At 43.5% G+C, this 27413-nt stretch overlaps 1 protein-coding gene across 2 annotated transcripts in view; it reads right to left on the minus strand.

Annotated features, from left to right (window-relative positions):
• COL18A1 (collagen type XVIII alpha 1 chain) overlaps positions 1 to 27413 on the minus strand; it is a 134272-nt gene that overhangs the window by 19186 nt on the left and 87673 nt on the right. For both annotated transcript variants that reach the window (XM_054971541.1, XM_054971540.1), the window contains exons 12-29: positions 27330 to 27383; positions 26935 to 27093; positions 25996 to 26058; positions 25788 to 25832; positions 17962 to 18093; positions 17435 to 17506; positions 16743 to 16769; positions 15746 to 15790; positions 15531 to 15593; positions 14424 to 14459; positions 13742 to 13831; positions 11235 to 11264; positions 7668 to 7694; positions 4991 to 5053; positions 3478 to 3552; positions 2721 to 2756; positions 2330 to 2383; positions 936 to 1010 (exon numbers count right to left, since the gene is read on the minus strand). In XM_054971541.1, coding sequence (XP_054827516.1) covers positions 936 to 1010; positions 2330 to 2383; positions 2721 to 2756; positions 3478 to 3552; positions 4991 to 5053; positions 7668 to 7694; positions 11235 to 11264; positions 13742 to 13831; positions 14424 to 14459; positions 15531 to 15593; positions 15746 to 15790; positions 16743 to 16769; positions 17435 to 17506; positions 17962 to 18093; positions 25788 to 25832; positions 25996 to 26058; positions 26935 to 27093; positions 27330 to 27383 — 1146 coding nt within the window. The remainder of the gene's footprint in view (positions 1 to 935; positions 1011 to 2329; positions 2384 to 2720; positions 2757 to 3477; positions 3553 to 4990; positions 5054 to 7667; positions 7695 to 11234; positions 11265 to 13741; positions 13832 to 14423; positions 14460 to 15530; positions 15594 to 15745; positions 15791 to 16742; positions 16770 to 17434; positions 17507 to 17961; positions 18094 to 25787; positions 25833 to 25995; positions 26059 to 26934; positions 27094 to 27329; positions 27384 to 27413) is intronic.

The raw sequence follows: 27413 nt of genomic DNA on the forward strand, positions 1-27413 counted from the left end.
AATGTGTCACAATGCTTTGCCTACTTGTACTTTGAAAGAGAGAAAATATTTTTTAAAAAACTATTCAGTGTGTGTTTGTGTTTTATTCTTTGTTGTGCAGTTGGTTCCCATCATAGGGAACAATGGGGCTGGCCGGCCAGCCATCTCTGTAGGTGGTGGGGGAATTTGGGGGAGGCTGTCTGTGGTTCAGGTGCTCTTTCACAGGGACAAGCTCACACTCAGGAGTGTGCCCACCATTGTGGCAGCCTTGGGCTGTGCATAATTGCCCAGAGAAAGAGAGTTTAAAAGTTCCCATCACAGGGAACAATGGGGGACGGCTGGCCAGCCGGCTCCTAGGGTAGTGGCCGGTGTGGGAATGTTGGGGAGAGTGTCTTTGGGTTAGTGTGGGGCTGTGGGGGGTGGATTTAAAAGGGGGACTGTTCCTGTGGCCACAGACGCCGCATTCCGTGGGTTCCTGATGTGGGAGATGTTCCCATAACAGGAATCAATAGAAAGTGGCTGGCCACAGGACAGGGGAGGTTAGGTTTTGGGGAGGGTGTGTGTGGTATTTGGCAGTTTGGGTGAAGGTGGACTGTGGCCGTGGCCATTGGCAGCCCCAATCCCATGTGTTTCTGTGGTGTGGAAGTCTTCCCCACAGTAGAAAGACAAAGTGGTATGGCAGGAGAACCACCTTTGGGGGGGCATAAAACGGTCCCCCAAAGTGGGATCAGCTTGGGCCTTGGTAGTGGGTGGGAGGACAGGTGGGAGATGGGCCCCTGAAGTTTGGGGGCATTTTGCATACAAAATGCCACCCCTAGCCAGACAAGCCTCTCTTATTTCAAAGCTTGAGGTCCATAACTCTATCTGCTACTGAAGAACAGTTGGCAACAAAGCTACCATACAAGTCTCCAACATAAATTGTGTTGTACAGACAGATGCCCCAGTTTTATACTCACCATTAAGCCCAGCCCTCCACTTGAGTCTGCTGGGTCACCTTTTTCTCCCTTCAACCCATTCATGCCAGGCCGACCCTACAAAGAACAAGCAACAGCCGGATCAGCTGAATGGTTCCACAGCCCTTAACATGAGACTAGAGTAGCAGTGAGAGCAGAGCATCTGCCATCTCTCTCTCAGAAAGAAGAGGCCCTGGGGGTTATTGGCCTTTTGGAACAGAGCAGAAGAAGAGAGAGTCGATTCTATATATCCTCTGATAACTACACCTAGAAGAGATACCAAACTGCCAAGCATATTCAGTATTAAATTGCTTCAGACGGAAGCCTTTGCCAAAAATAAAGTCCTGATTAAATAAATGAATGCCTTAGGGTCATAAAAGGTAACTCTGGGAAGTACTCCTGAAATCAGTTTCTTCTTTAAACGATGTCACTCTTCTTTGAAAGTTAAAGTAATGATTTATTGGAATAGCAAATATAGTCAAATACTGCAACATGCATTTAGTATTTTGTGATTTTTTTTATTGTCCATGTGTTAACTGGGTGAAGAAATGTTGTAACAGGAATTTACTAATACAAAGCAGAAATCTATTGTAATACTTTCTTATATTCTATATTATATATGATTCAATATACTGACAATATTTTTGTATATGTTATAATTATTTTTTAAAAACTCTTCAGTATTTCTTTATACAGTTGGTACTGGTATAATTCTCTGCATCAGCACTGTGGATCCTCTTTGGCCACCCCTTCCTCTTCCCACAAACAAGGCAGCCCTGGTTCCACAAAGTCACTTTCCAGTATAGGATCCAGACCATATTCCACCTGGGATCATCAGCTTTTGCCCTGCATTTCTCCCACTAGTTGACTGTCTTTGTCCAGCCACAAAGCAACCTCCTGCTAAAACCAATTCACCCCTCTGTCTCGCCCCCACAAAACCACTCTGTACATTTGCATTCACACATCCTCTCCTGCAGCTTCCCAGGAATTATTCTCTTGGCCACCCCATGGCTTGGTTATAGGCAACAACACTGTGGCAGGTGTACCATCTATCTGCAAGGATGTCATTGTCTATGCACACTCTTTAATTCTGACTTCTTGTTGACAGCACCAGCCTTCTTATTACAGGCGACTTCTCAAGTCAGAACCACAATATAGCAGTTCCTGTGCTGCACAGTGAAAAGAGTACAGATACTGAAGTGGCGTGTGAAAGCAGCTCAAAGACTTCCCAACAGATATCACTGCTTTCTACAGACTCCCCCTCTAATCTCCACCCTGTGGAGAAAGCAGCAGTTGTTACAACTTACTGCAGGGTAAGTAGAATCGACTCTATTCCTCTTGCTCCCTTTTTAAGAAGAAAATACACACCAGAAGAAACCTAATAAAACAATTCTTACAGGTCTTCCTGGAAAGCCAATTTCTCCTTTCTGTCCATACCGCCCAGGTGGCCCCTAGAAGGAAAAGAAAGGAACAGAGGATTGGGTGAGAAAGATGGCGAGAGACTGTGATATGTGGAGTTCTGGGGAGACTCTACTATTGTCAGCTGCTACAGGACTCAGAGTCATAAAAGTTTCCTGAGCAGTCGTACAAAAAATACTACTGTTGGGATGAGTGTAGCATGATATGTGGCACTTTTGAATTATTAAAGGAGTAACAGAGGACAGCTTGCTTCCACTGGAAAAAATATTTTTGTTCATTAATTTTCACGGGTGAAACAATGCCCCATTTCCTTTGCATTTGAGCCCATAAACTCCTTGCAAGGAAGCGAAGATACCATTTATAACTTACTGCTGGTCCCGCGGGTCCTCTTGGGCCTGGCTCACCCTGTAGTCAAAGACAAATGTGAATGAATACATATCACTAGTTAGAATGACACACACTGATTTGTTTGGATAACCAAAGGAGAACTCACAGGGTTATTATATTAGGAGCAATTGGTACTAGATGATACTTAGGATTCTTCCAGCTCTAGAAATAATATTTAAATACAGAAGTGCCTCTCATTTAGCAATTTCTAACTAGCGTGTGCTAGGACCAGTTAGTTAAGATTTGCTAAATGAGAGGCGAAATCAGTGATATAGCTTTCCTCCACCTCATTGGAGCAGGAGATGCTTCATTAGAACCCAGGAGGTATCATCTTTGCATCTGCAGGAACAGCTGTTTCCATCATAGGAGGATACTTAGCCTGCAAATTCCCGGTGTTTTGTGAGAGGCTTCAGGACCCTATGGCAGCCATTTTGTGATGTCAGACACTCCCCATCCTCAAAACTCAAAACACGGCTACAGGCTCATCAGGGCTGGGAGACGCCTGTTCTATATGGATTGGCCAAATCCAGAAATACAGTGGCATCTCTCCCAGCACATCAGAGGAAACGTAGCATGTTTGCAAGAAGAGAAACTTGATCAGGAGTCCTTATTCCTTTTTTATCTTTAAGAAGGGCTCTATCCTGAACTTAGACAGTGCAGGCGGAAGTCTTTCTAGCTTCCCATGGTACAAGGACAAAAACGGATCAGAATTCTTTAAATGAAAGCAAAATGCTTCTACCTTTTCTCCCTTTGTTTGAGCTGCTATGATAGTTCCATCTGGACCAATTATAACACCTGGTTCTCCTTTTTCGCCCTGTCCAAGTGATAAAAGCAAGGAATAAAAGAAAAATAAAGATCAAAACATAGTCACCTTGACAACAATTTCTGTACAGTTCCACAGCAAAGCAGTCCCACATTAGGAGCAACTACTTAGTGCAATTCTCCTGATGAAAACATTACAAACTGAGCCAGAATCCCCAGTGGTATGTTAATTGGGCACTCAGGCATACTAGCCTACAGAGAGTTCTGTAACTACTGGGATACTTTGCCAGACTCTAAGATAGCAGAAGCATCTACTGACCCTCAGTATGGATCTTGCAGTACACCTGTATGTGTAAGCCTACCCATGCTGAAATGGTCCACATAAGTTAGCATTATGGTACCTGAACTGGTCTTAAATATTCTCTTTTCTCATTCCTTTGGCAATGGCAAGGTACCTGTTAACATCTACCAGGGAGACAGCAAAAGGCTATTTCCATTGCTGTTACAAAGATTTCCATTTTTGGTTGTTGCTAAAAGCAGTGAGACGTCTCCAAATGAAGAAGTAAGTACTAAGCCTCATGAGAACGTTTTATTTACTTATTTTATTTTATTTCATTTATACCCCATCTTACTACCCAGTGGGGACCCAAGGCAGCTTACATCATTCTCCTCTTGTCTATTTTGTCCTCACAACAACCCTGTGAGGCAGGTTAGGCTGAGAGTGTATGACTGGCTCAGGGTGACCCAGCAAGCTTCCATGGCTGCGAGGGAAATTGAATAAGGGTTGCCCAGATCCTAGTCCATCACTCTAGTCACACTACACCACACTGGCTCTCTGAACAAAAGAAAATGAAATACTAACGGGAATACTATATAAAGCTTATTTCTTACTCCCTTAGTGAGCTTCATGAGAACATCAGCATGAATATTTTTCTTCTTCTGAACTGAAAGTCTTCATACAAAAAGGGCTGTCTCTTCTCTAGCCTTGACCAATAAACCAGCCATTAGTTCTTTTCATCTAGAGAGTGAAATTAAAAATCTAGGGGGTGGGAGGCCAAGTCCATGGAAGCATGAAATGCTACACTTTTAACACCCCTAATAAATCACTGTACGACAGAAGGAATCCAAGAAAACAGTATTTTGATTATGGAACATGAACTGGAAATAAGAACTCCAATAATATTCAATTAAAAGCTCTTCCTCCTCTTCATCAGAATGCAACCTGACACCATCTAGTCATACCCTTTGCTCAATGAAGGAAACAAAGCATCCTACATAGGATGCAGTTGAAGAGACCTGAAGATCCTGGCCTGAAATCTCTCCCCTCCCCACCTTTTAAAACATCTATTCAAATGAAAAGTTCTGGAGAACTCAAAAACTTGCACACTGTGTTGCATTATTTTGGTTGGCCTTAATAAAAAGGTATTCCTTGGCCCATGTTTTATATTAAGACATGGAGAGCTTAAGAAAAGTGATTAATATTTTCTTGCCTTTGGTCCCACAGAGCCTTGGAAACCTGGGGCTCCTGTGTCACCTTTCGGTCCGACCGGTCCCTGCAGAGAGAACCATAGTAGAATAAATCTAATTACAATGCCCCAATGTCCAGGCTTCAGCCTAGTCTAGCATGGGAATTTTCAGTGGTAGACCTCAATGAAGCAATCGTCTTTTAGCAAGATAGATCAAGATGGTGTCTAGCAGAGCCCCTTTAAGTCCATTGCCTGTATTGGTTCAGGCTTCTAAGTTTCCACAGGCAAAGTTCTAGCTTAGCATCCTGGGAGCAGAAAGTCTGGCTCAGCTAATTAACTGCACCTGCAAGCTGTTGCCGAGAGGGGGGGCCTTGAGAAACAAGGGAGTCTTATCCCAGTTCCCGCCTAGCAACGCGGATTGCACGCACCTCTGATTGGCTAGGAATCTGAGAGGAAAAGGTTGGCTCCTCTCAGCCCAGAGAGAGAGGGCTCGAGACTATTTTCCAGAGAGGAGGGAGATATTTTTTTGTTCTGTGCCAGGCCTGACGACCAGACCTGCCTGGTATAGTTTAAGGAGTCTGTTAATGACTGTAAGCCTCCAGTTTTCCTCAGAAATGTTAGTCAGCTATAGTTAATATAGACAAGCTTTATTTGTTTTAAATGCCCTTTGCTTGTGCCTGAGTAGAGTGGTTCCTGCTACTTGCATACATTCTTTCTGAGGTAATAAATACCTTTTATGTAAGCCTTGTGTCTGTGAGTGTCTGATCAAGTGTGTGCAGAGTCCCCCAGGTTGGAAAAGAACCCAGAGACTGGTGAGTCTCAACAGGAGGGGTAAGGGCTATTCTTCCCGGTGGCCTGCTAGGGGTTTGAGCGGCTGTAAGCAGCACTTGAAACGGCAGGCGGGAGGTAGCCCCTTGGACCCCTGTACCTGGACAGATGGCTAGCCATGTTAGTCTGTCTGTAGCATTAGAAAAGTGCAAGAGTCCAGTAGCACTTATAAGACTAACAAAATTTGTGGTAGGGTATGTGCGTTCGTGAGTCACAGCTCACTTCTTGAAAGAAGTCACAGCTCTTGAAAGAAGTGAGCTGTGACTCATGAAAGCTCATACCCTACCACAAATTTTGTTAGTCTTATAGGAGCTACTGGACTCTTGCTCTTTTCTTTAGTGAGCTTTCTGTAACTTCAAGCCCTACCCCTATAGTGAATAGGGCACTTCTTTTCTTTGATCTTCTTGCTCTGGTTTTAAACTGAAACTGAATAATGCCAGGCAAAGCATTAACCATGGAATGATTGTCTTCTTGTTTGGAGAAAGATTACTGTGAAAAAACCTGGAGAAATCCTGCTTTAAAAATATAAATCTGCTTTCATGCTTATATGAAGTTTACTTTTGTTAAAAAAGTTTCTTTATTGGAGTTCTAAACACTGTTGGGTTAGCTAATTAGAGCACTACGCCCACAAGTACTCTCTCCCTGTAGCAGATTAATAGATGTTTGTTGTGTCCCCCCCCCCTTACTCCTAAGGTACAACCGAATATTCTAGCAAATAAGAGGAACGACTACTGGAAAAAGATGTGGAGCTGTAGAAAACCAATTAAGCAGTTAGCCCTGTCAGAACATTCTTGAGTACTTAGCTATTGAAATTTAGGAGCAGTGGCAGCTGCATTGCAGGAATTATGCCCATTGCTCTCTACCTGCAACATTGAGAAGGAAAACAAAAATGGAAGGGGAGACCTGCACACTTCCCACCTTCCAGCCTTGTTTGGTTCTCTCTCTGGAGTTGTGTGTCCAAGTCTGTTGAATGAAAACAAGTGACAACAAAAAAAACCCTCCATGCCAAGCCTCACTGTCAGCCTCTTTCTGTTAGGGATCTCTGGACATTAGGGTGCAACTCCCAGACAGAACTAGGAAGGAAAGCACCTTGCTGAGGCCCGGAGCACGATGATCCCACTTCTTATTAAGCTGCAGAACTACTTTACATTATATGTGTTTAGAAGAGACCTCAAATGGCTTTTCTCAGAGCCAAGTAACTGTTGCAAATCTGCAGGAGCATGCATCTTTGAAGGGGAAAATGCAATGGGTTGGATCCCATCTAAAACTTCTGTGCATAGAAGAGCACCTTCCCAGCCTCCCACTTCCTGCTGCAGCCCTAAAATGTCCCCCCCCCCCCACTACAATGCTGCTCCTAGGGTGTGGGCAACACCCAGGATCAGCATGAGGAGGGAGTTGGAGGGCTGCCATGACCCTCACATGAACAGGTATTTTCCACAGGATCTAAGCCACTGAGGTAAGGTAAAAATGCCCTTAAAGGGAATGTAAACTCTACTCACAATAGCAAGACTTATTAATCCTGGCTTGTAAATGTCCTTTTGCCTTGTGGCTAGTTAGATTTTCCTCCACATGAACCGATAGGGAAGTTTTACAAAATTTTAAAAAGTACAGATTATGTAGGCAATCGGGCTAGTAACAAGGAGTTGATAACCTCTGTAGACTTTTTTGATAGAAGAATCAAAACCTATTTTTCTTGTTTTCAAAAGTAGTTGATAATATTTATTACTAGGACACCAAGTCCCTTGACAAGCCTTTTCTCATTTCCAGCAGTGAACTGCAGAGATTTAGAGCACATAGAAGCTTGCAAAGCATCTTTTCCAACATGAACATCAAGCCATTGTGACTGGTAATGTCAATGTCCAACAGCACTTACTGGGAAACCAGCGTGTCCTTGTTTTCCCTGAAAGGCAAAAAAAGGAAATTACTTCAGAAAATATTATTTGCAATGATTCTTGGTTATAGGAGGTTTCTCTTGTCTGCAAGAAATAAACTTTACACACTTGCCAGACAGCCAAAACTTCATAAAGTTGACACTAAAATAATATAATTTTTAAAACTGTCAGGTACATTTCTGAATATAGCATGCACTTCCCTTAAATTGTGTTTAAATTTGAAAAAACAACAAAGGTTATGAAAATTGTTGACATGCTAATTTTGGGCACACCCAAAGAACTGTGCATGATAGTCCATGGATAGGGGTGTGCAAGGCCTGCCTGTTTCGTTAAACCTGATTCAGTTTTAACTGAATCAGGAAATTGTTTCGGTATTCAGGGAATACTGAAACAGCAAGCCGATTCGGTATTCGCGTTTCGGCTTGATTCGGCCATTGTTTTCAATGAGAAAACCTTCTCCCGGCTCTCCGGGAGTCTGGGGGGGGGGCGGTTTCTGTCCAGATCACACCAAACTTGGTGGAGACCTTCTCCCAACTCTCCTTGAACTATCCCCCAAGTTTCAGAAAGATTGGACTTTGGGGAGCCATGTTATGCCCCCCCAAACAAGGTGCCCCATCCTCCTACACTCTCCATGGTTCTCTATGGGGAAAAACAAGTCATCTTTCTAAGTGGCTTGGGGTGGCATTTTGCAAACAAAATGCACCCCTCTTTCAGGGGACCTGCTCCCACCTGTCCCCCCACCCTCCACCAAGTTTCAGGCAGATTCCACTTTGGGGGGCCATTTTACGGCCTCCCAAAGAAGGTGCCCCTATCCACCTCCACTCCACTATTCCCTATGGGGGAAATAAGAGAGGCTTGTCTGGCTAGGGGTGGCATTTTGCATGCAAAATGCCCCCAAACGTCAGAGGACCTCCTCCTACCTGTCCTCCCTCCCTCCACCAAGACTCAAGCAGATCTCACTTTGGGGGGCCATTTTATGGCCTCCCAAAGATGCTGCTCTTAGCCCCCCTTTCTCCATTATTTCCTATGGGGGAAATAAGAGAGGCTTGTCTGGCTAGGGGTGGCATTTTGCATGCAAAATGCCCCCAAACTTCAGGGGCCCATCTCCTACCTGTCCTCCCACCCTCCACCAAGGCCCAAGCTGATCCCACTTTGGGGGGCCATGTGAGTTGTGTTATTTTGTGTAGTAGACTGCTTTCATGCCCTGTTGTGCCCTCCTACTGTGTAACCTAAAGCAGTTAAAGAAATAAAGTGTTTTTGACAGCAATTGTGATTTGGGTGATTCTTTAATGTGAAGTGAGTTGTGTTATTTTTTTTTTGTAAGATACTGCTGGCATGCTCTTTGGTGTGCCCCCCTGCTGTGTAACCTAAAGCTGTTCAAGAAATAAAGTGTTTTTGACAGGAATTGTGTTTTTGTGATTCTTTAATGTGAAGTGAGTTGTGTTATTTTTCTGTGTGGGGGACTGCTGGTGTAATGTGTCACAATGCTTTGCCTACTTGTACTTTGAAAGTGAGAAAATATTTTTTAAAAAACTTTATTCAGTGTGTGTTCGTGTTTTATTCTTTGTTGTGCAGTTGGTTCCCATCATAGGGAACAATGGGGCTGGCTGGCCAGCCATCTCTGTAGGTGGTGGGGGAATTTGGGGGAGGCTGTCTGTGGGGTTCAGGTGCTCTTTCACACAGACAAGCTCGCACTCAGGAGTGTGCCCACCATTGTGGCACCCCTGGGCTGTGCATAATTGCCCAGGGAAAGAGAGTTTAAAAATTCCCATCACAGGGAACAATGGGGGACGGCTGGCCAGCCTGCTCCTGGGGTAGTGGCCAGTGTGGTAATGTTGGGGAGGATGTCTTTGGGTCAGTGTGGGGCTGTGGGGGGTGGATTTAAAAGGGGGACTGTTCCTGTGGCCATAGATGCCACATTCCATGGGTTCCTGCTGTGGGAGATTTTCCCATAACAGGAATCAATAGAAAGTGGCTGGCCACAGGACAGGGGAGGTTAGGTTTTGGGGAGGGTGTGTGTGGTATTTGGCAGTTTGGGTGCAGGTGGACTGTGGCCGTGGCCATTGGCAGCCCCAATCCCATGTGTTTCTCTGGTGTGGAAGTCTTTCCCACAGTAGAAAGACAAAGTGGTGTGGCAGGAGAACCACCTTTGGGGGGGCATAAAATGGCCCCCAAAGTGGGATCAGCTTGGGCCTTGGTGGAGGGTGGGAGGACAGGTAGGAGATGGGCCCCCGATGTTTGGGGGCATTTTGCATGTAAAATGCCACCCCTAGCCAGACAAGCCTGTCTTATTTCCCCCACATAGGAAATAATGGAGAAAGGGGGGGCTAAGAGCAGCATCTCTGGGAGGCCATAAAATGGCCCCCCAAAGTGAGATCTGCTTGAGCCTTGGTGGAGGGAGGGAGGACAGGTAGGAGGAGGTCCTCTGAAGTCCACCCCTAGCCAGACAAGCCTCTCTTATTTCCTCCATAGGGAATAGTGGAGTGGAGGTGGATAGGGGCACCTTCTTTGGGAGGCCCCTAAAATGGCCCCCCAAAGTGGAATCTGCCTGAAACTTGGTGGAGGGTGGGAGAACAGGTGGGAGCAAGTTCCCTGAAAGTTTGTTTGCAAAATGCCACCCCAAGCCACCTAGGAAGATGACTTGTTTTTCCCCATAGAGAACCATGGAGAGTGTAGGAGGATGGGGGCATGTTATTTGGGGGCACATAACATGGCCCCCCAAAGTCCAATCTTTCTGAATCTTGGGGGGTAGTTAGAGGAGAGTTAGGAGAAGGTCTCCACCAAGTTTGGTGTGATTTGGACAGAAAATGCCCCCCCAGACTCCCGGAAAGCCGGGAGAAGGTTTTTTCATTGAAAACAATGGCCGAATCGTTTCGGCAATCTGTTTCAGTATTACCAAAAAATTTTGGTATTCAGAAAAAGTTTCGGTAATACTGACAAAAACCGAAACGGCTCTGATTCAGTATTTTTAACCTAATCAGAATACCGAATTGCACACCCCTAGCCATGGATTGTCTACTCATCTATTTCAGAATTTAAGTCTTACCCACCAATGTCACCAGTTCAGATTGGTACCACTGGTCAGGGGGAAAACAGCTCCAGCCTCCCATCCACACAATTTCTCTAACCTGAAATGGCCCTCAAAGGACTCTGTTTGGTATGCTGTGGTCTTCACACATAGCTTATCGGTACATAAACAAAACCCCCATGGGGAAACTCACCAATGAGCAAAAAGCACCCACAAAGCCATTTGGGGGTCAAGAAAACAACACAAGGGGTAGACTGAAGTGCCTTCTTCCCTCATGCTATGACCCAAATTTGAGTTGAGGCTTGGTGCAATTGAGAAATAAGTTCTCTCACACCTGATATGTGACTATGTCAGTCAAAGTCAGGTCAAGGGAGCCTGGACATTACATGTTTAAAATCATAATGTATAGTTTGGCCCTGTGGACAGGGTGTCCTTTGTAGTACTCATCAGATAAGCTATCATTCTTCAATAAACTGTTTTTTATATTCTGGAGGGTTACATATAATTGTAGTTTACTTACCTCTGGGCCTGGTACACTAGATAAGCTTCTCTAAAAAAAACAAAAAAACCAAGATCATATTTTTGACAGAGCATTAAAAAAACAAGCAAACGGCTGATCTAAGGCTCACTAAACTGCTCTAAAAAGCTTTCCTATGAGCCTGAGTGGTTTATCAAATAGCAAGATACCTGCAGCCAAGAGATATTCCTACCAATATATATAGGAATTTAATATATATATATATATATTAAATTCTGGAATTGCTGAAGCTGTCTCCAACCTCTTTCCATTTCTTTTATTTTAAAATGACCAATCTATTTTGAAGACCATTCTAATAACAAAGAGCCAGTGTCAGACTAACATCTGGGAGATCAAGGTTCGAATCCCTGTTCTGCCATGGAAGTTCACTGGGTGACATTGGGCCAGTCACACTTTCACAGCCTAACCTACCTCACAGGGTTGTTGTGAGGATAAAATGCAGGAGAGAAGAATGATGTAAGCTGCTTTGGAACCCCGCTGGGGAGAAAGGCAATGTATAAATGAAGTAAATAGAATAACAGTATACTAGGTTAAGTATCAGGAGGTAGGTTATTAATGAATGGAATTTTAAGAACATTTTCTTGAATTAATGGTTTGCAGGAAGAAATCCACAAACTGTTTCCATTGAACTTTGACGTGTCTTCCTTTTCATAATTGCTACAAAACTAGAAACTGCAATCAATAGAGTCTGCACTAGAGCAACTAGTCTTAAGGTCTATAATTCCAGTTCTGTAAATCAAGACCAGGAAGCAGATCATGGTTCACCAGCCTATTTCTAACGGACTACTTAGGCCTTCTGGTTACTGGATTCTTGTACTGAACACTAGACTAGACACACATTGATTTGACCCAGTAAAGTACACTTTCATGGTCTGAAGAGAATATATTCAGGACCTCCTACCACAGATTACAGTTATGCCATAACTGTCAAAAGCATCTTGAATTCTAGTAAAAGAAAAAAGAAGGAGATTGTGCAAGATTGAACTTAACAGTGCCATCCTATGCAGAGTCATACCCTCCTAAGTACTTTAACTTCAATCAGCTTACAAAGGTATAACTCTGATTAGGATGGTGCTGCAGGTCACCTTTACTACTTTGCACAATCATCTTAACCAAGACATATAACTGAAGGCTTGAGTACATATCCATGGTCCTGGGTTGCCAGGCCCCCTCAACCGCCAGCGGGGGATAGGGGCCTGGCACTTTCCTTGGGGGAGAGGGTGTGTGCGCGCGTGTGCAAGCGCGCACCCCCACAGGCGCAGCCCCTGGGAGCACGTCCAGGATCCGCAGGGGCTCAAAACGGGCCCAATCCATGCTGAAACGGGCGTTTCTGTGCTCCGCAGCACCTGAAAATGGGCCTGATCCGCGGCAGAACAACTCCATTTTCAGACGCTGCAGAGTGCAGGAGCGCTCCTCCGCAGAGCCTCAAAATGGATCCGTTTTGCCACAGATCGGGCCCATTTTCAGGCGCTGCGGAGCGCAGGAGCGCTGCTGTACTCCGCAGCGACCCCGATCCGGGCCAAAACGGGCCCGATCCCAGTGGCTGCTGCGCACAGGAGCGTGCAGCGCCATGGGGGAGCATGCAGGGAAGGTGCGTGCCCCCCTGCCCATTAGGTAAGTGGGGGCGGGGTGGGGGGAGTGGGGGCAGCAGATCCCCCACCCCCACTGGGGGTCTGTGCTGGAATGCAGGCGGGGAGTCTGCCACAAGCTTCTCTAAAAGTCCAGAGTTCAACCAAGCCAACCGGGGAACAAGCAGGGAGTGTAGTCCAGGGAGCCAAATTCAAAGGTCAAAGAGAGCAGTCAGAGCAGAGCTGGGTCGCAGTAGAGCCGGGCAGGTCTGTGCACAGGTGCTTCTGCAACGAGGGAAAGGGCGTCCTGGCTTAAGAGCAATCACCTCCAGGGCAGTGCTGCATCCTGCTAAGACTCAAGGTCACTACGCCGCTGTTTGAGTGCCTGAAGCCTTGCACTTCGTCTCCTTTCCTGTGCAGCAAGACGCTGCCTCCCTCTGTGCTGCCTTTCAGGCTCAGGGGAGCTTGGTGGGGATGTTGCCCTGGTCTCCAGTGCTGGTGCAGGTAAGGGAACAGCCTCTGTCTCTGATCCTGCCCTGGATTCCTCAGCCTGCTCTGGCAAGGGTTCCTGCTGCTCCATTCCCTGCTGGTCTTCCAAGCGGCTGACTCTGGAGGGGCTTGGGACACTCTCTCCCCTGTCATCCTCCCTGAGGTCTTCATCCTCTGAGGACTCAGAGGCCACGACAGGGTCTGGGATCCCTACCATGGTCCTATATATATTAATTTTCTTCCCATGAGAAATTCAAAGCAGACAGCTCATCCTGCAGTAGCACTGAGTTGATAGCTGGAGCCGTTCAGAATACAATCATTATAGTAGCAAATATTCTAGTAAAAGCTGGAGCAAAAACTATTGCATTTTTGCACAAATTAAGGAGATAACATGATTCTGAAAGAGTAAACAAAAAATACGGCGATCCTTACATCATCACTAGTCAGATAGACGACTTGACCTGGAGGGCCGGGGGGGCCGGGGGGCCCAGGAAATCCTACTCCGTCTTGACCTTGTTCACCCTCAAAAGAAAAAGCAATTGACAGATTTAGAGGTTTTAGTTCTAAGCTTTCTTGACTGCACACATTTTAGCTAAGCTGTCTTTGTGCCACTGAGAAAATGTATGCATGAGGTGGATGTCTCTGATATTAAGAGGGATTTTGGAATAATTGTGAAGTATGCCAGATCAGATTGCTTTGAAACTTTAAAAAAATACACCATTTCTATCCTCTAACCCCCAACTCCTAATGAGGCTAGATTAAAATTTTACCTAAGTCATTATCATCATCTGGATCTCTTAAGTACTCAACATGGAATTGCCAATAAATCACTTAATGGTGGTCATTTTCCTGCCCAGCAACGCGCTAGATCTTCAGAGAATCCTCCTGCCCCAGGCATAACAGGCAAGAGTAGAACAAAGGTAGAGATGTATATGCTTGGAGAATAGGGGAACTGAGGAATTTGTTAGATGGCTTTATTTGCCCAAGGATATGTTGCCTAAAAGTCTAGGAAAACCATAGATTAAAAATAACTGGCTGTTTCTACAAGTGAAACCTACTTTTTAAAGCAACTAGCAAACTAGCAGTGTCTTCTCAAATCCAGGAAGCTACTTACTTTATCGCCTGAGTTCCCCTTGTCACCTTTTGCCCCCTGAAAGGAGAAACACAAGGAGATGAGCATGTTATCAGAAAGGGGATAATTTCTGACTATGAAGAATGGTGTCTGGTGATGCAAAAAATGTCAGCCAGTGTGGTCCAGCAGATGGAAGTCGGGACCCGGTTCCAGCAGTCCAGTGCTGACCTACAACTACAGTCATGAACTCACAGGATGGCCTTGGGTGAGCTGCCATCACTCAGTTTGTTCTCCAGTTTAAATACAGTTTAAGTTTAAGCAAAATCATTGCTCTGATAGGATTATATAAAGATGAATGCAATCCTGCAAGATCAGTTTTCGATGTTGTAGGGCTCTGCTGTTTCCCTTAACCTTGCCACAGACTCCAAGAAGAGGAAAATAGCAATGGCCAAATCCTCTACAGAGATGGGGGAAAGACTGGATACCACCCTTCTTCAGTATGCCTGGGCCATACAGATATCAATGAACAGACAAGGAGAGAATCAGCCCACCAGGACAGATCAGCAAGTGTACCTTTTCCCCCTGGCTTAGCCACTGGCACAATGAAGAAGGAAATGAAGCAGCAGCAGGCAGAACAGCTACAGAGCTGGAGAGAAGAAAGCCTAGTGCCTCCTTTCCCACCCCAACTGATATACAGGATTATTTTCATTACAAATAGCTTTCATCATCAACAGTCCTGGGTATAAATACAGCAGATAAATAATCATGCTGTACACTGAAAGTTATAAACAATATAGTTACACATATCTGAGCAGCATAATCAGATAAACAAAGTAACACTGCTATGCTCAGTCAGGTATATGCAGGCAAAAACCATACATGTGAGGAGGCAAAATGCCTGAGAGTCAAAATGCACAAGCGCTTTATTTTAATTGCTGAGTGTGGATTTTCTGTAGTGCTTTTCTACTAGAGCAATATTTATACCCAAGTCACTCCAGGAAGATCTTAATTTCCACTGATCCAAGGCCAGAACCTTTCAAACAGTTTTTTTTTAAAAAAAAGCAGCCTTTTCCAAGCATTGCATATTTTTATAAGAGTTGCCTTAAACTACAGTCTCAGAAAAGTCACAGCTCTGAACATGATGCTCACCTGTGGCCCTGGGAAACCCTCCAGTCCAGGCCGACCATCCAGTCCTGGCAATCCTGCATCTCCCTGTAACCAATATGGAATTGCAATTGTCATTCAGTGACCCAGTTCAATTCCCATTCAGAATTATTGTGATAATACAGATCAAGCACCCCTTAAAACAGCAATTCACAATACAGATTTCAAAGAACTTCTCAGACTGTATGATCTATACTTACTTTTTCTCCTTTCTCTCCTGGAAGACCAGGGTTGCCAGCATCTCCCTGAAAGTGTTTTAGAAACGCAGATGAATGTCGTTTTTTTGCTCTACATAATTTGCATTCCCTGTCACCATATGGTGTACTTGGGTCTATCCTTTTGAGGTTTAGAGACACATCAGTGTCAGTGAGGTAGAATCTGTGATGCTGTGTTGTTTGATCTATATTTGCACAGAATTGTCACTTCTGTCTGTCTGTGTACTGCTGTACCTCTTGGAGCAATAGGCCATGGCAGCTAACATTCACGTTTTGTGCTCAATACCCATGTTTCATGACAATCACATTGCATGAGAAGAATAACCTCATCTTGCTGACTTTGATAGAACTGCGCTTGGTGTCCTCCTTGCCCTGTTCTCCCGCTAACTCTCCCTGCCTACATCTAACATGACACATTTGCAAAATCCTGGGGTGCTGTACCAGAACAATGGTACTTCGTTGTATTCCAAAGAGTGCTTTATTGTGATGCCATAGCTCACAACACACTGCGTTGGTGTTCTACCCTTAGCATCCATGGGCCCTTAGCACTTAACTCTACCTACTTTCTTGCATTGTAAAATGGACTGATAGAATTTGCCTGTTGGGGGAAATATCCTAATCTACATAGGATAATCATGAAAACAAAATAAGCATTATAGAGCAAAAGCATCTGGCTGTCATGATTATGGAACAACTTCTCTAGGGAGGTCACATAGCCCATTCCCTTCTGATCTTTAGGAGGTGGCTTAAGACAGTTTCCTTAAGAACTACATCTGTTTGATAGTTTTAGACTGTGACTTTAAACTGAGATTTTTAAAACCTATTTTTATGTCTGTTGTAAGCTGCCTTGTGCGCTGTAAGACAGTGAAAAAAAGTTTAAATACATAAATAACATCTGCATGAATTTATCCTGCCCGAAAGCAATTCAAGCCATATTTCTATCAACCAACACGTTTAATACATAATTTAAATATTTCCTGACCTTGAGCCCTGGAAGTCCTGGTGGGCCCTTAAAAAAAGAAAAAAAATGAAGTCATCAACCAAGTTCTCTCAGATGTCATGAGATCATGGTCCCTTCCAAACTTAGTTATACCTGTCTTGAGAGTATTAGCATTAGTTAATAACATAAACACAGTAATACCCAGCGTTATAGTATGAAATACTCAATTTGCTATCTACAGAGGAGTCTTGTCTTTCAGGGTTAGACTAACTCTGCAGTTGATTGTGAAGAAAATGACATCCAGTGGCCTAAGCATCTCATGGCATGCTTCAGTGTCTGTAAGGGTGGCAGCAGCAGAGCAGGACTTTCTACGGCAACAGGATCAAAGTCTTACTCTATCCCCAGAACAGACACGGGCTCTAAGGTCGAGAACCTGGTAGGAATCTGCAATGGCCTATGCACTTGTGGCAGAAAACCAAGAAATGATTTCAAGCCTGCATTACTTTCTCCAAACTACATTCCATTATCACTCGTGGATGTCGTAGCTGCATCTATGTCACATGAACCATCTATTAGTGATGAAACATGTCACTCACGTAGACATGTAACTGTTTTGCAGTCCAGTCCTAAGCATATTTACTCAGATGCATTTCCATTGTGTTCACTAGTTCCTTCCTACTTTCAAAACAGTGCATATCAGACTTCAGCCTTAGAAAAAGAAAAGGGTAAGTTACCTGTGGCCCTTCTGGTCCACGTGCTCCAGGGAGAGCAGAAACAAATGGCAGTCCTGAGCCCTCCATATCATCCTAAGTAATAATGGGCAGCATTAGTTTATAGATAAAGTTATGCAGTAAGTGTTAAGATAGAAATCACACTATGCATGCACCTTGCAGACATGTGCCTTGATATTAGGCAATCACAGTTTCTCAGGAGATAGCCTTTTAGTTTGATGACTTGTTTGTCACTAGATTAAAAGAGTTTGTCAATTATTATTGTTACCTCCTATGAATTTAAAAAGACAAAAATCCTTCTTTTTGGCATTTTCATCTTTCCCCTCATCTTCCTCCCTTCTCTCTGTAGCCTCCCTAGTGTTGAATTTTGATTACTTGATTATTTTTTGATAACTTGACTAATCCAGGCTCCCAAACACTTCCTATCATGCAAATCATAAATGGTTACTTTTACAATGCTAATATAGTCTTTGAGGTGACTGACTACTGTCCCTTTACTGGACCTATGACAAAGTCCATCTCATACTCACAATTCCAGGTGCAAAGCCTGGCCCAGGTGGACCAGGAGGTCCAGGCTGTCCTCGGGGACCCATGGGCCCTGGAAGGCCTGCCAGGCCAGTTTCCCCTGGTGTTCCTGGCAATCCTGCATCTCCTTTACTGCCCTGGAGGGGAAACAAGGAAAGGGAATTTGAGTAGCAAGAAGAGCAACAATATAACAGATGAATCAAGAACATTCACAGACAAGAATGTCAGATCCTTAAAACAAAACTGACTGATATGCAAGTGCCTTAACTTCAGCCCTCAGGACCTCACACCCAGACCACATTGAAGATGCAAGCATGTCATAAATGCTTATTTGTGTGCATACACAAATGCAAGAAACTGAGCAACATGAGCCTCATAGTAGAATACTATGTGCAATAGCTATAGAACTAATTGTTGCAATGTACCTTTCCATGTAAAGCTGTGCACACCATTCCCAAACTGCATATACTTCTCATTTTTACTCTGTATTTTTACTCTATGTTCTTACTAGTTGCAATGCAATATTCTACATGTGACTGCACAAAGAAAGCATGCAAACTTGCAAAAAACCTTTGGATAACCAAAATTGCTCAGGGCCATGGCTCATTGGAAGAGCATCTGCTTGACATGCAGAAGGTCCCTGGTTCAATCCCCACCATCTCAAGTTAAAAGGACCAGGTAGCAGTAGATGATATGAGAGATCTCTGCCCAAGACCCTAGAGAGCTGATGCCAGACAATCCTGACTATGATGAACCAATGGTAGGATTTAGTATAAGGCACATTCGTGTGTTCACCTGCTTATTGTGAATCTTGCAGCTGTCAGATTGCAGTCTAGTTTGTGTATGTATAGGACACTACTTGGACCCTGGACGAAAGGCACTTCACAGCTTATTTGGTTTGGGATCAATGAGTACTAGTCTAGAAACATGCTATATGCACATCAACAGGCTTGTATAATCAAAAGTGTTGTTCTTCACACACAAAAATAGCTTGTATATGCATTCAAGGTGCATGAGAAAATATGCATCAATCTGGGCACCAAGCAGCAGATATCATCTTCAGGATGGTGCCCAAAGTCTTTGAATTTCTTACACCATCGAACAGAATGTGTGTAATAAAAAGACAAAATGGACTATGATTTAACATCAGCACATCTTTAAGAAACAACAAGACACTTTTGATGCTATTAGCTTGTCAGTCAGCAACAAACAAAAAAGCTGGCATGTATCCACCCATTTATAGACTTTGCAGAGCAGGATTTTCTGTGCCTCCTACTACTGCAGCTCACTAATCTCCACCCCCCCTCAATCTGTTCTTGGAGGCCAGACACTCTCAGGAATAGCTTAGATTGCAAAGAGGAGGTCTACATAGGAAGAGGGGGGGATTGTTGCCCTTGTTTGCTAATAGAAATGCTGTTCCATTAGAGGAACCGTGTGGTTGGATATGTGCCATTAGAGGAACTGTGTGGTTGGATATGTGCCTTTAGAGGAACCGTGTGGTTGGATATGTGCCATTAGAGGAACTGTGTGGTTGGATATGTGCCATCAACATTTTCATGCCTCCAGAAAATGAAATAATATTAAAAGTTAGTTCTAAAGATCAGAGGAACACAAATATGCTAAATTTCTTATACGTCTCACATCACACATTAATTGAATGAACAAAATGAAGCATTCTTTTTTAAGTAGATAAGCTTCTGTAGTTCCTTTATGAAAAAAATGTTATATCCTTAATTTGTTCTTTTGAAAAATAGTATTATGACCAAATCAGTCATACCTGAGAAAATATTAAGAAAATAACAAGCAGGGGACCCACAAGGACTTACAAGAACAGCTCACACCTCCCCCCAAATATTTCCTCTTTCCCTTCCTTGCCAGCCCCCATAGCCTCTTCCCTTTCCCACTTCCTTCTCTCCTTCCCATCCACCAGCCAACCTATCTTTATCTGCACCCACCCTTGTCTTTAGCTTTCCCACCTTCCCTCTCCCTGTCAGCCGATATTCAGGAAAACTGTGTCCCAGTTGTGCAGAGACAGACACTGGGCCCAACTGTGCGGTGCTGACTGTCAGGCAGGCCCACCTGTGGGACGGAGGACCTGCAAGGACTTCTAAAGAGACCTCATTTTCCCCTGTATCCCCTTCCCTATTTCTTTTTTTCTTTGTAGTCTTCTCCTGGCAACCCCCATATTCTCACCTTCCCTGCTTCGTTCTTCCCACCAATCAGCCAACCTACTTTTATTTTCCCTCCTGTCTTCAGCTCTCCTGTCTTCAGCTTTCTCTCCTTCCCTCCCCATGACAGCCTCTACCCAGGAAAACTATGGCCCAGTTGCACAGTGGTGGTCACTTGGCCCAGTTGCATGATGGGGACTTGTGAAGGGGCACCACACTATTTCCTCCTGGCAACCTCCATATCCTCACCTTTCCCTCCTTCCTTCTCTGCTTTCCAGCCAACAACAACCAATTTTTTATCTGCCCCCATTTTCAGCTACATTCATTATTTCATTTATACCTTGCCTTTTCCCACAATCAGGACCTAAAGCAGCGTATATCATTCTCTTCTCCTCCATTTTATCCTCACAACAAGCCTATGAGGTAACTTAGGCTGAGAGTGTATAATTGGCCCAAGGTTAACCACTGAGCTTCCATGGCAGAGTAGTGATTTCAAGCTACGTCTCCCAGATCCTAGTTTGAAACTTTGACCACTCCAAAACACTGGCTTTCATGAGGTGGCTGCTGCTGAACAGCAAGCAGTCAGGCCTCGGTATCAAATAGCCTGGTGGTTGCTAGGAGGCCTGGCCCTGATAAGTCCTCATTCAAAAGCCAAAATTGCTCTGGAAAGGGGCATGCCCCTCCCCCTATCTTTTATTCTTTTTTTTTATTATTAATTTTTTATTGAACATTTGTTGCAACATATAACTTACAAGTAAAAAACATCATTTCAAGTCAAGTCAAAAATCTAATGTACAATACATTTTTAGCCCTGTATACTTGAAAAACAACATTGATATATCCTTATGATAACTCAATCATACTGTTAGTTTAATAGAACGAGAGGTAACCATTGTTTGTTATAACTTGAAAAATTTTCGAGTTAGGCTGCAGATTGTTTTCTTCTATGTATTCCAAAAAAGGGAGCCACTTGTCAATAAAACCGGTATTCTCTGTGAAATGTTCTGCATTTTGTATATCGTTACTTATCTTTTCTAAAATAGTCTCTTTGATTTCCATACTGTCGCTATGGTACTCTTAGAATGAAGCAACGAGTTCTAAGCAACTCTTAGAATGAAGCAATAAAGAATGAAGCAACGAGTTCTTTTCTGGGTTTGGGGATGAGTAGATTTCCCCATAGGTCTAAAAAAATTATTTTCGGGTCAAAAGGAACTTCATAATTAGTGATGTCTTTAATTTTCATTAGTACCTCCTCCCAAAATTGTCTAATTTTTTCACATTCCCACCAACAGTGAGCAAAGTTTCCCTCCTCACCACAATTTTTCCAGCATTTTGGGGATGATCTAGTTGATATTAGTGCTAGCTTTTGGGGAGTTAGGTACCATCTGTGTATCACTTTGAATGTTTGTAGTTTAGTTACAGTGACTTTTGAAGTGAATATACCGGATGACCATATATCATTCCAAACCTCTGAGGACTGTTCGATTGAGCAGTCTTTGCTCCAGCTATTTTGGCAGCTTAATTGTTTGTTTTCCGCTGTGTTTAAAAGTATTTTATACAATTTAGCTATCATCCCTTTTTTTTGATATGAAGATGAATTTAGGATTTGTTCAAATTCTGTCAGAGGTTCTTTCATGATATTCCTTAGTTTTATTTTTTCTGCCATGTGTGAAAGTTGTAAGTAGCTAAACCATTGTAGTTTTTGTTCCAATTTTCTCTCTATCTCTATTTTCTCTAATAGCCCTGACTTTGTGGCGATGTCAGTTAATCTGGTAACTTTTGCCTGTTACAAAGTTAGGATGAGTGTTCGATCCCGCCCCGGTGAGAACCATTCTTGATTTAGAAACGTTGAGAATCTAGACAGTTTTGGGACAATTTTGGTCTTGATTTGATCCCACGTCTTTAGTATGGACGATATCACAAAACTGTTTTTGATACCTTGTGGTCTATTATTTGGTTTATTCCAAATTGTGTCTGTGATGTCACAATGCTTTGAAAGGGGCTGTATGATCTTAATCCAATCCGGTTGGGAAGAATTGGATGTCATTTGCAAGAGGTTGACCAGTCTTGCTGCTGTTTGGTATAAAAATAAATCTGGGTAATTAAAGCCTCCATTTGCTGATTTTCTCCTCATAGTAGTAAACGCAATTCTCGGATGTTTGTTTTGCCATAAAAATTTATTGAGCAGAATTTGCCATTGAGCTATGTGTGATCTATTTATAGTGAGAGGGATCGCTCTGAACATATAAAGAAATTTTGGTAATATAAAGGCTTTTATTAAGTGAAATCTGTCATATCACGTGAGTTTCAGCTTATTCCAATTGGTAATGTCTGATTTAATTTGGTTTGTTAATTTGAGGTGGTTCAATTTTATCAGTTCTTTTAAATTAGAAGAGATTTTAACGCCTAAATATGTTAAGTGTGATGGAGACCATTGAAAACGATATAATTTGTTCATTTCTTGGACCATTTTGCCATGGATGTTAATAGCAAGGTAGTAGGATTTTGTTTGGTGCCCTATCTTTTATTGACAGAAGGGGGGCAATACTGTGTGGTTGTCTTGCCACAGCCACTGGGGGCATTCTTTCCTCAAAGCTACAGGCATTGCTTCTATTACCGTACAGGGCACACATTACTCCGATCTCACAGCAGCTGCACTGGCTTCCCATAGAGTTCCAGATCAGGTTCAAGGTTTTGGTTTTAACCTTTAAAGCCCTAAATGGACTGGGACCAACATACCTAATGGACCGCCTCTCCTCATATATACCTCAGACAGTGCTTAGATCAGAGGGAAAACATCTACTGATGGTCTCTGGCCCCAGGGAGGCTGGGCTGGCCTTGACCAGGGCCAGGGCTTTCTCAGACCTGGCCCCTACCTGGTGGAATTCTCTGTCGGGGGGCACCCGGACCTGCCAGGACCTTATGTCTTTTCAGCAGGCCTGCAAGACAGAGATGTTCTGCCAGGTGTTTGGTTGAGGCTAGTCTTAGTTGTTTTAGAAAAGCCTCTCAACTAGTCTCCTGTTAAGGGGGGGAGCTACATGACATCTGCCCCCCCATATGTGAAGTCACAGTATGACACCAACTCATACTCCTTCCTCCCCCTTATTTATTTATATTGGCTGGGATCAGGACTCATTTTGAGGGGGGACGCACTGGAACACCATTCCGGAAGCTCTTGAATCTGCCCATGTGATTCCTTCCTCCTTCGGCCCTGCAGGCTCTGCAGAGGACGCTTAGCTGCTTTGAGTTCATTCTACTTTTTTCCCATTCCTCTGTGAGAGAGAGAGTGAGAGAGTGAGCTGGGGCCTGGCAGGACTCTGCAGAGGAGGGTAAGCCGCTTTGAATTCATTCTGCTTTTTTCATGAGAGAGACAGCGAGTGTAAGCAGAGCTGCTGGGGGTCACCTTTGCAAAGAAGGCTTTAGCTGCTTTGAGTGAGTTCATTCTGCTTTTTTCATTCGTGAGAGAGAGAGAGTGTGTAAGCAGAGCTGCTGGGGTTGCCTTTGCAGAGGAGGCTTTAGCTGCTTTGAGTTCATTCTGCTTTCCATTTCATTCAGGGGTTTCTGTGTATGTGTGTGCTGCTTTGAGTTCATTCTGTTTTATTTTCATGGAGTGGGTGAGGCTGTGTGTGTGTGTTGCTTTCATTCTTTTGTTGACTGAAGTTGACATTGTTATGGTTCCCACAGCTTTTGAAAGCAGATTGGTTCTGAGTTAAATATATCATTTATGGTTATTTGTATTAGTTAATTGTTAATTGTAGAGTTGTTGATTTTTTAATAAAACCATTTAACATCTTGACTATTTTCTTTGTGCTTTTGAAGCAATTTTTCTCCAGGTAGGCTTTCCAGTTCTGAACTGGGAAATACCTGAAGATTTTTGGGGTGGAGCCTGAGGGGTAGATGTTGCCTTCTGACACACTTCCAGTGATGTCAGGGGGTGTGGCATATGCAAATCAGTTATACCAATGACACACTTCTGGTGATGTCAAGGGGCATGGCACATGCTAATGAGTTGTGCCAGAGTTATGCTAATGAGTTCCTGCAGCTCTTTTTCTACTAAATGACCCCTGGCTGGGATGATATGGAAGGAGCCGCCATCTTGGGATTTTATATGTATTTACTGTTGACTCTGATTTTTAAAGTATTTAAATGGTTTATCTGATTTATGATATGGTTGTAATCTGCCCTGAGCCGGCTCACAGGGAGGGTGGGCTAGAAATCAAATAAATTATCGCTGCTGTTGTTGTTGTTTGTTGTTGGATTATTGAGGAGGTTAACACACACTTCAGTGTGTTTTTAATTTCAGAGTTTTATCTATCTTGTCTGTTCATGACTCCAGTCTCTGGAATGAAGTATCCACAGATTTGGCCACCCTGAGAATTAGACATACTCATGATAAAGAGCTGCATGTAGTAATGCAAGGTTCAAGTCATAACAAGCATTTCATCAGCACTCAACTAAAATTCTACCAACCGCTTTGCATGCATGAAACCAACTGTTTTGCTGTACTGCCTCTTTATGCTCAAATCAAATTATATTCTTTTTAAAAAGGAGACAGTTGTAACATACATCTAAATCGTGCCACAAGAAAATATCCACAGAGATGTTACCTCAAATTTTGGTCTTCCCCTATGTGGGGCTGTGTAGTAATAAGAAAGTAGCTCTAACACATCAGGGGGAATAGGAAGCAGACTGTTCTGGTTAGGTGGAAGAAAATGTTGGAAGACAAGAAGATTGAGAAGCAGGAAAAGAATAATGTCATAATGATCTGTGGTAGAAGAGAGCTTCATTTTCTATGACTGTCCAATATACTCACTGTACAATTAGACTAAGGCCTGGTCTAAATATGAAGGAAACATAATTGTAAATATTTTCCTACATGGAGAAACTCCTGCAGGTGGCAAACGTAGTGCATCAGATGGGCACTGGAAGTGGTTGTTCACGTTCCAGTTTCAAGACAAGAATGCATGATGTCAAGATCACAACAAATATTGAATACTTGTCTATCTGTATACCTCCAATCACCATTTGCTTACATGGAAATGACTGCTACATGAACATATCCATTGTATTTCTATTTGATCATTAGAGGTAATAATGATCATACAGCTATGTAAAGCCGCAAACTTATAAAAGAAACACTGATTGTGAATCTTGTTGAATTTGGGGCAGCACTGGCTTGTTTTCTCCATGGTGAAGTCAAGCTGACCACTCTGTCTTCCCAGGCTGGAATTAGACTATGCATGACAGTGAGTGGGAATTTGTAAGGCTACGATCAGGCTGGGAGTTTGCCTGGCAGCTCAACTTCTACTAGTAGCAGTAATTACATAGAAACAGACATCAGGTGAAGTGTAAGGAGGAAGCACAAAGAGAAGTGTTTAGCCAAAGCAGCACTGAAGGTGCTCTGAAGAACTATTTCTAATGCCACAGAATTACAAATCCCAGTTTTCCATTCAGGGAAAAATTATACTGTAATAGGTTCAAAGTGGCCTATACTTATAGTGCAGAAGCAGCCTGTAAAAAGAGATTAATAGAAAGTAGATATATTGCAGTATCTCAAGCGTTGGTTCATTGCATGGGGTAAAACCTAACAAATGGATACTGTTGCCAAGTTAGAGACAAAAGATGATACACTAAGAATTTTGTCAAATAGTGAATTACTGTACCTTGGGTCCAGGTGCTCCTGGAAGGCCTAGTTCTCCTGGTTCTCCCTAGAAAGAGTGAAGGAAAAGAACAATACATTCACACAGAAATAATTTTGGTAAAGAGCTTCACATCACAATTACCACGCTGGAGACCACTGAGCAGGTTAACCCTAAACAGTTTGCTGCTCTGGCCATTCTTTTAAGGAATGTTCACAGAAGGGATACGTACATTTGCTCCACTTGCCCCAGGCAGGCCAGGGATCCCATCTTTTCCTGGAGGACCGGGAGGGCCCTGCCAAAGAAACTTCAAGTTATATATGTGGAACAGACACCTTACAACATCTGCTTTTTCCTAAAAGCAGTTCTGGCAGGAAGCAACTCTCAGTGGAGAAGCACCAGCAATGTTGGTGGGTGTTCAACACTTTATCCAACTGCCAGGTGTGTACCTGAAATCACCTCCTTAAACTGCTTTCCCTCCACTTGGGTTCTAAAGCGTGCATGCAAGAAAGAACACAGGTCTAGAATTTTGTAGGAGAAGGGAGCGGCTGTGAGGGGGCCTCAGTATAATCCCCTTCCAAGGAAAAGTAGCCATTGGACTTCTGATTGGATGTGTGTACTATGTGTAGCATTGCTCTGCATTACATCTACCACTTTTAGATAGTCATAACAACAAGGCTTGTGAGCTACTCTACCATACTAAAGCATTATCCACATTATTATATCTTGCAAACACGTTCACGTTTTAGTTTTGGGTGGTGCTCAAAGGCACATCTACTGGCATATTTGCTACATTCATTTGAAACAGGGCTGAAGGACTAATTTTCCCATCTTCACAAGCCTGCCTCTTTTCATTACTTAGTCAAAGCCCCATTTCTAGATACACTCAGAAGATGCTACTGATGTAATACTGTGGGCCAACAAAGAGGTTATTCTCTCATTGCAATATCCGTATGCATCTGACTCTAGATGCCAAAGATCTTTACCATACAAACTTAAGAAGCCTAGCAGCAACTAACTCCTTCCTCTTCATGTATATCTGAAATTCCAGCCAAAGGGTTGATAACCAAGCACAGAACAAATTATACTGGAAGGTGCTGGGCAGAATTTGGAGGCATCTTCTCGTTGTATCATCTTCAATTATTTCTCCCAGCACAAGCTATTTACTTACCGGAGGTCCTGGAAGTCCTGGGCTTCCATCTCTGCCTGGTACTCCAGGGAGGCCGGGTGGTCCTGGAAGGTCAGTGCCATTCATCCCAAATCTCCCAGGTTGTCCTGGCAAGCCAGGCACTCCAGGAGGCCCTGGGGGCCCAGGAGGTCCTCTGGGTCCCTGAAACACCACAAACAACATTTGCCATGCACGCTCAGTCTTTTCTACTCTGAACATATCAGAGGTTTCATCATCTGCCTGGGAGAGTCATCCACCGACTGAGCTGGAATAGCCCTATCCTGCACACATGCCACCTGTTTAATGTCGGAGGAATACTCTGTACATCACCTTCCAAGGGAAAGAAAAGCAACTGAATGCAATGCTAGTCTGGCTCCACAGACTGGTTAGGCACTTACCCGTAAACTTTCCAAGTCACCTCCAAAGCCAGAGCCTTCCATATCAATAAATGTCTGGAAGAAATGTACAAAGATTTACCAAGA

This window comes from Eublepharis macularius, chromosome 2, assembly GCF_028583425.1.
Source record: "Eublepharis macularius isolate TG4126 chromosome 2, MPM_Emac_v1.0, whole genome shotgun sequence".
Lineage (NCBI taxonomy): Eukaryota > Metazoa > Chordata > Lepidosauria > Squamata > Eublepharidae > Eublepharis > Eublepharis macularius.